This window comes from Rhinolophus sinicus, chromosome 7 (genome assembly GCF_057876585.1).
Source record: "Rhinolophus sinicus isolate RSI-liver-muscle chromosome 7, RSI-T2T, whole genome shotgun sequence".
In the NCBI taxonomy this organism is placed as follows: domain Eukaryota; kingdom Metazoa; phylum Chordata; class Mammalia; order Chiroptera; family Rhinolophidae; genus Rhinolophus; species Rhinolophus sinicus.
The window spans coordinates 55088976-55101517 of record NC_142507.1 but is presented as its reverse complement, the minus strand read 5'-3'; the positions used below and the strand labels follow the sequence as shown (position 1 = coordinate 55101517).

General features: G+C 56.8%; 2 protein-coding genes across 2 annotated transcripts in view; one reads left to right on the top strand and one right to left on the bottom strand.

The window, feature by feature from the left end:
• LMNA (lamin A/C) overlaps positions 1–1902 on the bottom strand; it is a 38778-nt gene extending 36876 nt beyond the window's left edge. The window contains exon 1 of the mRNA XM_074319139.2: positions 1691–1902. The gene's annotated coding sequence lies outside the window, so the exon portion shown is untranslated. The remainder of the gene's footprint in view (positions 1–1690) is intronic.
• Positions 1903–2393: 491 nt separating this feature from the next.
• Positions 2394–12391, top strand: MEX3A (mex-3 RNA binding family member A). The gene is made up of 2 exons (XM_019711157.3): positions 2394–3307; positions 6989–12391. The coding sequence occupies exons 1-2, from the start codon at positions 2854–2856 to the stop codon at positions 8089–8091; spliced, it is 1557 nt and encodes a 518-aa protein (XP_019566716.2). The 5' UTR covers positions 2394–2853; the 3' UTR covers positions 8092–12391.
• The last annotated feature ends 151 nt before the right edge of the window (positions 12392–12542 follow it).

Sequence of the window (12542 nt, the reverse complement as noted above, 5' to 3'; positions counted from 1 at the left end):
GGTGGTCCCTGTTGGGGGTGGACATGCCCCACACCGTCTGCAGGCACACACTCCCACGTGTATACCCGTGCCACAGCCACAGACCTAAGCTCGCTCACACAGGTCCCACACTCCCACTCGGGTTCAGAGTGGCCTCTGCCTTGGATCTCTAGCAGGGAGCATGAATGCACCCAGGGGGCTGATTTGTCCTTGTGGACCAATGAGGTGGGCCCAGCAGGGACCGCCATCTCCCCTACCCCATGCCTTTGTCTACCCCTTCCTAGCCAGCAGCTGCCCCCTCCCCACTCTTACACACTTGTTTCTGTCCTTTGTTTTCCACCCTGGCCAAATCCCCAAGGCTTCTTTGGTCATTAACCTCCTGCTTTAATTAGCTTAGCGGGGAGGAAAGTGGAAGCAGGGCAAATTCAGGGGTGGGTGTCTAGGGGGGAAATCTCATTTGGGTGGGGACAGGAAGGCTCAGACCAGCTGGTGACAAAAAATGCCTGGCACACAGTAAGTCCTATGCCACTGTTTGCTATTTCTATTAATGTGAAAAAACAGTCACCTGGTCCACAAAGTAAGAACGTTCCCCTAGTGAGAGCCCCCTGGCCCCAGTACCACAGCTCCCCCAATCCAGGGTCCTGGGGCAGAAGGAGAGGGGATAAGAGTAGGGAACAGCCCACTCCCACTGGGCCTTGTCTCTCCATTTCTTCCTCTCCCACTCTTGCTTGGAGGTGGTAGGAAGAACCCGATCCCACAAAAAGGTTTGTCGTGAATCTTACGTTAAATCCCTAATCCAGGGGGCACCCTTCCCAACTCAGGGGCCTTCCGTGTTTCATCAGTCATGGCTCCCCCCCCCCAAAATCTTCTGCCTAGCGAAGGAGCAAGAGCCCCGCAGCGTGCACCCCCAGCCCCTCCTGAGATCCTTTGGCTCCCACCCTGCCATTGGTGTGCAAATTTACTCTCTCCGAGAACCAGTTTAGGGAACTGGGCTTCGCAAACGTGCCAGGTCTGAGGTCATCTCATCTGTTCCCCCACATCCAAGCAGGACTTTACCTCACAAACTAGTTCAGATTTTTTGTTTCCAAGCGCTCCAGAAAAGCACACCTTACCAGTGCAGCTCACCCACCCATTCTTATAAAACTCTTGTGCGAAGTTCTTCAAGTCTGACCTCCAGCCCTTAGGCTACAATCCCATCCTTTCTCCTCTTGGGAAAGACTCAGGCATAAAAAGGTGACAAAAGAAATGGTGAGGATACGGGGGGAGGGGAGAAGAAAAGCTTGCACTACATTTCAACTTCCCCAAACTCCCTCCAAAAGTGCCCAAGTGTCCAATTCATGCCTTCAAAACTTATTTTTACTTGCACCAAATTTCCAGAGTCGGAGCTGAATTAATGGGTTTTCAATGGGGGAGTGGAATGATGGTGGGGGCTAACGAACAGATGGCCCTCAAGTTGTATGCATGGCCCAGGCCTGAAGGAAGTCTGGGTCCCCAGTCAATCCGGTCTCTCCTTCCTCCTCCTGTGGCACCCAAAGCTCATGGCTCTCACCCCAAACTGTTCAGTCACATGACGCCCTTAAGACTTTCCCAGCCGCCCCACTCTGTCCCCCACTTCTCTCCTCGCCCCCCACCCCTTCATCCTTCTCACCTCAATCACTCTACAGTCCTCCCGGCTCCCCTCCACTGATCAGAAGGCCGTGAACTAACTCACCTCCCAGTCGGCGCCTCTCAGATCTCCGAGACTGGGGGGCGGGTGGGGATGAGGGGAGATGGCTTGCCGCTTGGGGATGAGGGGACCCCGTCCTTTGCCTGGGGGTCCCACCCTCCAGCCCGGCACCCCATCCTGGCCCCCACTGCGCGCAGAGCCGGGTCCTCTCCGCATCACGGCTGCGGGCTTTGTCTGCTCTGCGGAGAGCCTCTCCCCGCGGCCCGGAGCCGGATCGACTCTGGGAGCGCGGGAGGGGGAGCGGAGAGGGAGCGCGCCGGGGAGGGGGAGAGGGGAGCGAGAAAGCCGCAGTGACCCAGGCGGGACCGCTCCCCGCCCTCTCGTCCCCCCTCATTACCATAAGAAAGAGGGACCCGAGACCGGCCGGGATCGCGAGGGAGCCCGTCTTGGGAGGGGGACGCCCTCCATTAGCCTTTTTTCAACCGTTGCGTTTCTGTACACTAAGTCCTCTCCCCGCGCCCGCCCCTGGGAAAAATTAGGGACCTAGGCTTTCATCCCACCCCCAGCTTCGCCTCCGAGCCGCGGGTAAAGACCGAAGGCAATTCCCTATCCTCCTCGGGTCAAGGAATTCGTCCCCGCGCCCCCGAGGGCGGGAAACTACAACTCCCGGCATGCCGCGGGCGCCCCCGGCGCGCCCCCCTCCCGTCAGTTCCATGCTGCTCCATCCAGTTCATTTAAAACAAAAGAGTTTGAGCGCTGGAAGGGGCTGGGCTCTATTGGGGGCCACTGAGCGACGCTCCTGGACTGGGGCTCGGTGCGGGAGCCTACGGGGGGCGTCTGGACGGCGGGGTCTAGAGACTCCCGGGTCCGAGGCGGGAGGGGTGGGGGCAGAGATCCCGCAGCCCCCCGCCCCCCGTCACCCCCGGAGAGGAGAGGAGATCTGCTTTCTTGGTTTTGCTTCTCTTTCCCCCCACCCCCACCCCGGGGGCTGGGGCGAGGGGAGTCGGGTTACAGGGTGTTTGGGGAGGGGGGCTTAGGGGGAGGGTCTATCTTTCTATCTCGCTTTCTTCCCCCCTCCCCAGTTCTTTGTTCCCCCCTCCCCACACACCCCCTCCTCTCCTCTCTCCCCTCCCCTCCTCTCTCCTCTTTTCCCTTCCACCACCTCTCTCTCTCTCCCTCTCTCTCTCTCCCCCAGCTTTTGTTTCGCCATGCCTAGTCTAGTGGTATCTGGAATAATGGAAAGAAATGGGGGCTTTGGAGAACTAGGGTGTTTCGGGGGAAGCGCTAAGGACCGAGGGCTGCTGGAAGACGAGCGCGCCCTTCAGCTGGCTCTCGATCAACTCTGCCTCCTGGGTTTGGGGGAGCCCCCCGCCCCCACGGCGGGTGAGGACGGGGGAGGTGGGGGGGGCGGCGCCCCTGCGCAGCCGGCCGCCCCCCCGCAGCCGGCCCCGCCGCCGCCGCCCGCGGCGCCCCCGGCCGCCCCGACGGCGGCCCCCGCGGCGCAGACGCCCCAGCCCCCCACCGCCCCCAAAGGGGCCAGCGACGCCAAGCTCTGCGTGCTCTACAAAGAGGCCGAGCTGCGCCTGAAGGGCAGCAGTAACACCACGGAGTGTGTACCCGTGCCCACGTCCGAGCACGTGGCCGAGATCGTGGGCAGGCAAGGTAAGCGGGAGGCGGCATCGCGGAGAGGGGCTGGATGGGGGCACCCCATCCCTAGCGCGGAAAGTTCATTTCCTCTCTCCTTGTCCGCCTCTGGCTCTGTCCCTTCCCCACAAAGGGGGACCCGCCCCCTACCCTGATTTCCAAGTGCCACAAAGTTCCCTGCTACCCCCAGTCGGGACTGTTCTCCAGATCCTTCCTCCCCCTGGGCCCTGCCCTTAGACAAAGAAATATCCTCTCTTAGAGAGAGGGAAAAGGGAGGGGGATCGGACTCCCAAACCAGGGAGGCTGTCCTGAGGGGGTGTCCACTCAAAGCCAGAAAAACTGGAGGAATGTGCAAAGAGTTACTCAGAGCCCCTACTCCGGCATCTGCTAGTGGGCTGGGGAGGGGGTACCCCTGGGACCCCCAGCCGCCTGGAGTTACAGACTTTGGGGGGAGACCTGGCCCAGGGAGCCAGACTGAGTATCTGTCTCTTTGTTGGGCTGAGTGTAGGAATGGAAGGGGGTGTGGCTCATGGGAGGGTCCCAGCCTTGGGAGGAGATGGGGAGGGGGCTCTTGGGAGGAGGGGATCCTGTGGTCACCCACATACCAAAGTTGGACGGTCTGTGGGGTTTTGGAAGGGGTGCCTCCAGCGAAGTGCCACGTCCTGGTGTGGACCTCTCCTCCTCCCTCAGGCTTTTGTTCTGGGCTGGCCACGGCCAGGGGCCAGAGGCCTGGAGAGGGGTCTCTGGTCGTGAGAGAGTGGGACAGGGCTCGAGGGAGCATGCTGGGGGGCGAGAAACCTTCAGTTGGACATTTGGTGCAGGGCCTGTCTGGGTGCCTTTGGTGGGGGTGTAGAATTAATCCAGTGTAGTCTGTCTGATACCACACCCTCCTCCGCTCCAGCATCCCTGGGCGGGTGGGGGTGGGAGTGTTGGTGAGGGTCCAGATTGAGCAGACGGGATCTTGGGGACCCTTCCCTCTCCCGGTTTCCCAAAGGGGAGTGGGGGGGCGGGATTTGGAAATTGCTAGGGGGCCGGGCTGGGGAGGTGGGGTGGGGGAGGAGCAGGGGAGGAGCTGTCCCACAGTGGGGAACAATAGAGGAGCTGCATTCCGGCCGGGAGTGAGGGAGGAGGCCGGCTGCTGGCAGGGGAAGAGGGGAGGAGAGCCGGGGGGCCCTAACCCTCATCCCACCTCGTACCCCTGGAGTGCTGGGGGTGGGGGGGATTTTGCAGGGAGACCCAGAGTGGAGGAGGGGCAGATAGATGCCACTGGCCTGCACAGCCCTCGTCCCCCCAGGGCACTCCATCTCTTGAGCTTTCTGATTTAAAAAGTTGGATTTCCTCTTGTTGCCAGAAACTGGGGACCCAGAGGCCTGGAGTTGGGTGGGGACACTGATGTCTTTTCTTGGGTGTGGGGGTGGTCTTGGGAGGCCCCGGAATTTCATGGAGTCATTCTTCCCTCTTCTGCCTCCGCATCAGATGGGCCTGCCTCTCATAAAAGTAGGGGGGTTTCTCCTGCTCAGAGAGGACAAGCTTCCCCCTCATTCCTTGAGTATATTCAAATCCTCCCTGTTGTGTAAACTCCCTTCTCCTGCAGTGAGTGCTCCTCTATTTGACCTCTAGGAAGGTGAAGCCCAGTGGGTCTTCCCTTCAAGAGATGCTTCTTCCGTCTTTCGAAAGCCAGGGTGAGGTCCCCACCAACTCTGCACCTCCAGGCCGCCAGCTCTCCTCCTTCCTCTTAGGCCCTGGCCTGTCCTCCTCACCCCAGCCCCACCCCCCAAAAGCACCTGGCTCTCAGCTCTCCCAAAACTTCAAGCCAGACCCAGGTGGCTATCAGACACCATGGGAGTAGAAGTTGTAGGAGAGGGGACGTCACTGGTCCTCTATACTCCATGCCTCACAAATAGAACAATCACTTACTGGCATTAAAGCAGCAAGGATGTGAGCTCGACAACAGGTAGGACTTCTCAACTGCCAAGAGGTTTGAAGACAAGAAGGGAGGAGCAAATTCTCCTTCCTGAGGTCTCCTGAAGGGGAGGAGGAGCTGCCCCCAACCCACTCTGTTGTCACATCGGCCAGTGTGCTAGGGTTGGAGCAGCCATCTGGAGTGGAGGAAGGAGAGAAAGAAAATGAGCTCCCTTCAGGCCTGTGGCTGGAGCGTTGGGGCAGAATCAAACACTGAGGCCTAGTGGCCCTGGTTTTGGGGGGATAGGTGGGTAGTGTGGCGGGGAGTGAGCAAGGCGATGGTGAGTCTGTACCTGCAGAGGGTTGCGAACCCTCCATATGAGAATGGGGTGAAAGTTGTGGGGTGGGTATGGGCTGTGCTGTTTGTGCTGGGGCGGGGAGGGGTGGAGGAGTCCCGGGGTGGAGGGAAGGTTGAAGAAGCAGTCCGCCTGTGAGTGTGAGAGGGGTGTGTGCAAGTGCCCCACCAGTATTGTTTAGAGAAAGGTACACAGTGCATGACGCTCAGGCCCGTGTGTGTGCAAACTCACACACGTGGCACGTGTGCTGCGAGAAAGCCTGAGAGGCTCTGTGCGAAGCTCGGGGCAGGGAAAGGGGACGTGGGAGAGGAGAGAGGCTTGTCCAGTCAGCCATCGAGGTCTACAACCTTGGGAGATGGTGTGGCCCGCCCAGCCTCCCTCACTCTTCTCTCTCCCCTTCTCCCTCTTTGTCTCTTTGTCTCGGCTTTTTTCTTTCTCTTCCTGCCTCTCTCCCCGGTCTCCCAGCTTTAACCCACTCCCACTTCAAAGCAGGAGTGTGGGTCCAGAATACCTTCTACCTCCCCGTATCAGCCGCCAGCCCCTCTCAGCTCTCCTGCTCCCAGGAGACAGGGTGGCAGAAGTATCCCTGGGGCCTGGTGCTCTCCCTCACGAGTCATTAGCTTCATACTCTTTTCCCTCTTGAAACTGATTCTCAGGCCCTTCCCAGCCTCCCATACGCCACTACTTGCTGCAAAGTTGCTGAATTTGAGAAACACTAGTGGGTGGAAGGGGTGGGGGGGTTGTCAGTGTCCTAGAGCAGGTGGGGGTCAGTAGTCCCTGATTAACTTGGAGGACACTTTTAATGAATGGAGGTCAAGTGAGGAGTATAGATTGCGGGGTTACTGAGTGCACTGGGGTTCTGTGGAAAGATCAGGGTCAGTGACAGATGGGGGGATTAAATGGTTTGGAAGCTTGTAAGTAACCAGGAATCAGTAAAGAAATATAGGGAACTGCACGTGGTTGGAAAGGAATTACCCTGTTTCTCCGAAAATAAAACTTAGCTGGACAATCAGCTCTAATGCGTCTTTTGGAGCAAAAATTAATATAAGACCCGGTGTTATATTATATTACATAAGACCGGGTCTTAGATTAATTTTTGCTCCAAAAGACGCATTAGAGCTGATTGTCCCGCTAGGTCTATTTTCGGGGAAACACGGTAGTGCATAGATTTGAGGTTAGCAGCTTGTCTGGGAGGTTCGGTGATTATTTCTGGGTTTCAAGGAGTGAATGAATTTGGAGGGTCCTCAACGGAATTCGAGGGAAAGCTGGCACATCTGGAAATCTAGTTGATAGGCGTTGGGTACATCTGAGGTACGATGCGTGGATTGTTCAAATGGGGGGGGTTCAAAGGGTAGATGGAGAGGTTGGGGGGTGGGGGTGGGAGCACAAACCTTCCTGCACCGTGAGCTCCTTTCTCAACCCCCTTCCCTACCTACCCCAGGCTGCAAGATTAAGGCCCTGAGGGCCAAGACCAACACCTACATCAAGACTCCGGTGCGGGGCGAGGAGCCAGTGTTCATGGTGACCGGGCGGCGGGAGGACGTCGCCACAGCCCGACGGGAGATCATCTCAGCAGCTGAGCACTTCTCTATGATACGCGCGTCGCGCAACAAGTCGGGCGCCGCCTTTGGCGTGGCGCCTGCCCTGCCGGGCCAGGTGACCATCCGCGTGCGGGTGCCCTACCGCGTGGTGGGGCTGGTGGTGGGCCCCAAGGGGGCAACCATTAAGCGAATCCAGCAGCAGACCAACACGTACATTATCACGCCAAGCCGCGACCGCGACCCGGTGTTCGAGATCACGGGCGCCCCGGGCAACGTGGAGCGCGCGCGCGAGGAGATCGAGACACACATCGCCGTGCGCACCGGCAAGATCCTCGAGTACAACAATGAGAACGACTTTCTGGCGGGGAGCCCCGACGCCGCGCTGGACAGCCGCTACTCCGAGGCCTGGCGGGTGCACCCGCCCGGCTGCAAGCCGCTCTCCACCTTCCGCCAGAACAGCCTGGGCTGCATCGGCGAGTGCGCAGTGGACTCTGGTTTTGAGGCCCCGCGCCTGGGCGAGCAGGGCGGGGACTTTGGCTACGGAGGGTACCTGTTTCCTGGCTACGGCGTGGGCAAGCAGGACGTGTACTACGGGGTGGCCGAGACCAGCCCCCCGCTCTGGGCGGGCCAGGAGAACGCCACGCCCACCTCGGTGCTCTTCTCCTCCGCCTCCTCCTCCTCTTCCGCTTCCGCCAAGGCGCGCGCCGGGCCTCCCGGAGCGCATCGCTCTCCCGCTACCTCCTCCGAGCTGGCGGGACTCCCGAGACGCCCGCCCGGAGAGCCGCTGCAGGGCTTCTCCAAACTCGGTGGGGGCGGCCTGCGGAGCCCCGGCGGCGGGCGGGATTGCATGGTGTGCTTCGAGAGTGAGGTGACTGCCGCCCTCGTGCCCTGCGGACACAACCTGTTCTGCATGGAGTGTGCAGTCCGCATCTGCGAGAGGACGGACCCGGAGTGTCCGGTCTGCCACATCACAGCCACACAAGCCATCCGAATATTCTCCTAAGCCCCCCCCCACCCCGTGCCTCCTGGGGCCACTCCCCAGGGGCCCGCCCCCTGAGCTGTTTTCCACTAGGGCCTTTTGGAAATCAGTAATTCGAAGGGCAAGGTGCTTAGAGATACTCGCCGCTGGGGAGGGGGAAAGGGAGGCGATGGTGGCTGGAGGGTGGGCCACTTTCAGAGCCTCTGGTCACCCTGTCTGTCCTGGAAAGGTTGGGAGGAGGCCAGACCGAAAATTTACTAGAGTTACAACTCTGATACCTCAACACACCCTTCAATCTGGAAGCAGCTAAAAAACTTTTGTTTTGCCAGAGGTGGCAGCTAAGGCATCCTGACTCCCTCTGTCCACCTCCCCGTGTGTGTCACACTACCCCTCCCTCTGTGGAGGGGAGGGAGAGGGAGAATTACCATGTGTATCTAGAGGTGCTCTAATCCCCAAGCCCTCTGGTCCTGACCTCAGACCTCCTAATGTGACCCTCGACCCTCCGCTGCCATATCCTGTTTGGGAATTCTTCCTGGGTTTCCAACAGGGGGAGGGGGTTGGGGCCCTTTCAGAAGCCTACAGAGATTGTGGGGGGTGGGGGAAGCATGCCAATCAATAAAGGGCTCAGACTTGTCTGTCCCCACAAAGCTGGGCTAGAGGAATCTGGAGGGGCCTCCCTCTGCCCCTTCAGCTTTTCCCTCCACTCTCCCCATCTTTCCTCCGTTTGGGTTCTTCCTTTCTCTTTTGCTCTTTCCGGAGCTCTTCTCTTTGCTTCCCCTTGGCGGCTGTCACTCCCACCCTGTCTTGCTCTTTGTCTTTTTTCCTTCCCTCCCTACCTCCTGCCTCTTCCAGCCCAGCTTTGGGGATACCATCCCCCTGGGGAGAAGTAGGGGAGGGACATTTTGGTGGTCCTCCTAATTTTCTGTCATCTGGACGCCCTCTCCCCAACTCCTCCAAAGAAACACCTCGAATTCTTGATGGAATGTATCCCCATGCTCAGTGAAAATTTGAGGAGGGGCTAGTACTGGGGTACATAAAGGGCCAACCCTCCACCTTCATCATCTTTGGGCATTACATTTAGGGAGCAGTTCTTGGGCTGGATTCCCTGGCGGTGGGAGGGGCAGAGCAGGGTAGTGGGTCTGCTGTTTCAAGGAGCAGGAAGGGCCTGAGGCAGGAGAGAAGCTGCTGGAGGGCAGGGCTCTCCTCCCCTGCAGCACCCCACTTCCTGGACCTGACCTTTATCAGTGAGCAAATCATGGAGTCTCTGCCCTACCCACTGTGACTGAGGACAGAAGCCAGGTCTGCAGAGGGGTCAGTGCAGGGCCCATTCGGAGAACCTTGGGTTATAGGCCTCACATCCCCTTTGCTGCTTCCCTACTGCTCAGTTGGGTCTGCCACCAGCCTCCCACCCTCCTGGTTCCGCTGGCCGGGCCAGGAGAGGATGGGGGATGAGAGTCCCTGGGGGTCCCAGGAGATTCTTGTATATAGTGGGTGGGACTATTGTAGGTGATCCGTGAGCACTTAAGCTCTGGAGTCCCATTCTTCCTGGATGGAGAGGGGGTGCAGGGATGGGGGTACAGAGGGGATTTCCTCTCCTTCATCCTGTTGTGAATTCACTTACCTCTCCTCAGCCTTCCCCTCCAGACCACCAGCCAGGGAGGGGAGAGGAAGGAGGTCACAGCCAGGAGAACTGGCCTGTGACAACTTCCCTCCTTCCCGCCAATGTGAGCCATCCTGAGATGTCTGTACAATAGAAACCAAACCAAATGGGCACCCTCGGTCGTGCGGGAGGGGGGGCGGGGATGGGATGTCTGTCGATCCCCCTCCCCCTCTCCACTCCTTATCCACAAAGGCAGAAGACTGTTACACTAGGGGGCTCGGAAAACTTAATCCCACCCTTACTCATTGAGCCAAACCTAGAAACAACAAAAAACATACATAGTGAGAGACAAAATAGAGGAGAGAAAGAGAGCGTGAGAGGGAGCCAGATAGGTGACCAACACAAAGGAGAGAAAACAAAACTAGCAAAAAAAAAAAAAAAGCAGTTCTTTATAATTTAATATTCTATTTTAATAAAGGCGTTTATTACCGTATAAATGTAGCAAAGAACCTGGGCTAATATGAAAAAAAAAAGACTTTTTATTAGGTAATTTATTATATGAAAAGGATATTTTATTTTATGATAAAGTGATCCTTAAAAAAAAATAAAAAAACTTTAGAAGGTTTAGAATATATGTAGGGAGAGAAAAAAATACATTTGTATTCAGAGTTAAATCTTAAAAAAAAAAAGTGTTTTTAATATATGTTCGGGTTTACGTTCCTTTTTCCCCCCACTTTTTTTTGGGGAGGAATGTCATTTGCTTTTCCGGGGGGAGCATCCTGGGATGGATGGTGGAGACCGGCGAGGGGAGCCGGGTCCCTCTGGGGCCCTGTAAGTGGATTGGATTTCACTCCGCAGGCTCCCCTCCCCTCTCCCCCTCCCCCTCGGGGGAGCCGGCAGAGCCAAACAAAGAAAGGGATTAACAAGAAAGGAAGAAGCTGGAGGACTGAGGACAGGATCCTGGGGTGCCCCCCCTTCCCCTGCCCTGTCCCAGGGGCAAGTGAGGAGGGCAAGTCCAGAACAGGCCTAGCAGGTCTACGGGACCCTCAGAGGTGTGAGATTTCAGAGAAATTGTTTTTGTTTTTGTTTTTAACCAAAAATGAGAGAGAAGAAAAAGAAAGAAACCGAGGGGTTTAAAAGAAAAGAATACTACAAAATAATAATTATTAATAATAATAATAATAATTCAAATTTATTTCATATAATCCTAGAGAAAAAGAGAAAGAATTACTAGTTACTTAGTAGATGATATTCAGATAGCTTAAAGTTTAGTAGCATTGCGGGCCCCTGGGTCCAGTAGAATGTATAAAAGTAAGGAAAGGAAAATAGAGGAGGGAAGTGTCTGACCCACCCTGAGTCACCCCATCTTCAGATATCAGGGTGGGAGCTTCCGGTCTGCTGGGGTTGGTTCTGAGAATCCTTGGGTTTTTAACTTGTGGGACAAACATGAGGGGCTCAGTTCCCAGGGTCTTTGAAAGGATGGACGTTGCTCATCTCAACCAGATGGGGGCAGCCGAGGGGGAGAGCACGTCACCCGCACCCCAGTAGCTGGGGGCGGGCCATCCTGGCTATCCTGTTTCTGCTGGGCAGCCCTTACTCCAAAGTGACATGTCCAGTCTTGGGGCTCTCTGGGAGGATGGAGACTGGCCAGCTCCAATGCTCCTGAGCCACCTCCCGGGCCTAACACGAAGTCCTTCTTGAAGTGTGACCTCAATCCACTTCACTACGGATGAATTCAAGAGCCTGGCAGGTCATGCCACGGGCGGGAAGCACACACTTCTCACCTCAGAGTTTGGAGGGCACTGGGGGAGTCCGTCCCCCATCCCTGTTCCCACCAGTATTCCACTCGGCTTTTGGCAGCAGTGGGAGTAAGAATCTCAATTGTTCCCCTTTAAAAGCTGTACTGTCCCATAGGAGTTAAGATTCCAAGAAGGACTTCCACAGGGGGTAGGTGGAGACGCTGTCCTTGAAGGCCTGGGAAAAGGGGCCGCCAGGGGTGCAGAGGCAGGGGTGGGGGCAGCACAGACTTTGGGTGACCTCCACCTCCATCTGTCAGTGTTCAGGGAGGGGACATCCACCGAGCCATCAAAAATTGGGGAGCTTGGCTTTTGCATGTGAGAAATCAACTAATTTTGTAAGCACTTGCCTTCTACCAACCCCAGCTTGCAATCATGTCAGGCCCCGCCTTCGAGGCTATCCAAGGGGGGCAGGGGGCCGCTCTCCTTTCAGCAGGAAGAGCCTACCCCAATACACCAATGACTGTCAAGCCCCGACTGGCCCTACACCCCAAACATCTCCCTCTCCCCAATGTACTCTTCTCGCCCCATCTCGGACAGGTTATCCCCTGCTCTTTTTGTCCTAGAAACCCCGCTAGTTTGGGAAGGTAGCGTCTGGGGTGGGGAGGGCCTCCCCTTCACCACTCGAGGGTGCGGGTGGGGTAGGGTGGGTGGGTGGAGACAGCCCTGGGGCAGGGGGGATGGTCTCTCCACTGTAGAAAGTAGAGTAGGATTGTGGTCAGACTTATTCTGAGGCATCTAGTGAGGACACATACAAATCCACCAAGGAAAAATAGTTCAAAAGCAAAATAAAGGCGGGAAACAACGGACCCATGAATAACCGAGTCAAAGTGATGTTGCACAAAATGCAGAGAAACCAAGAAGGGGAGGGTTAATGTATTAAATGTGCTATTAAGAACTTAATTTTATTAAAAGTATTATTACTTAAGGCTCTGGCTTTTCTCTCTGCATGTGGGCATTGTAGCTGGGGGTTCTCTGCAGGCTGATCCTGGGTGCCTCTGCTCACCCCGGAGGCCATGGATGGCTCCTCTTGTCTGTTCTCCACAAGTCCCCACTTACCCCTTCTATTTCTTGGGGAT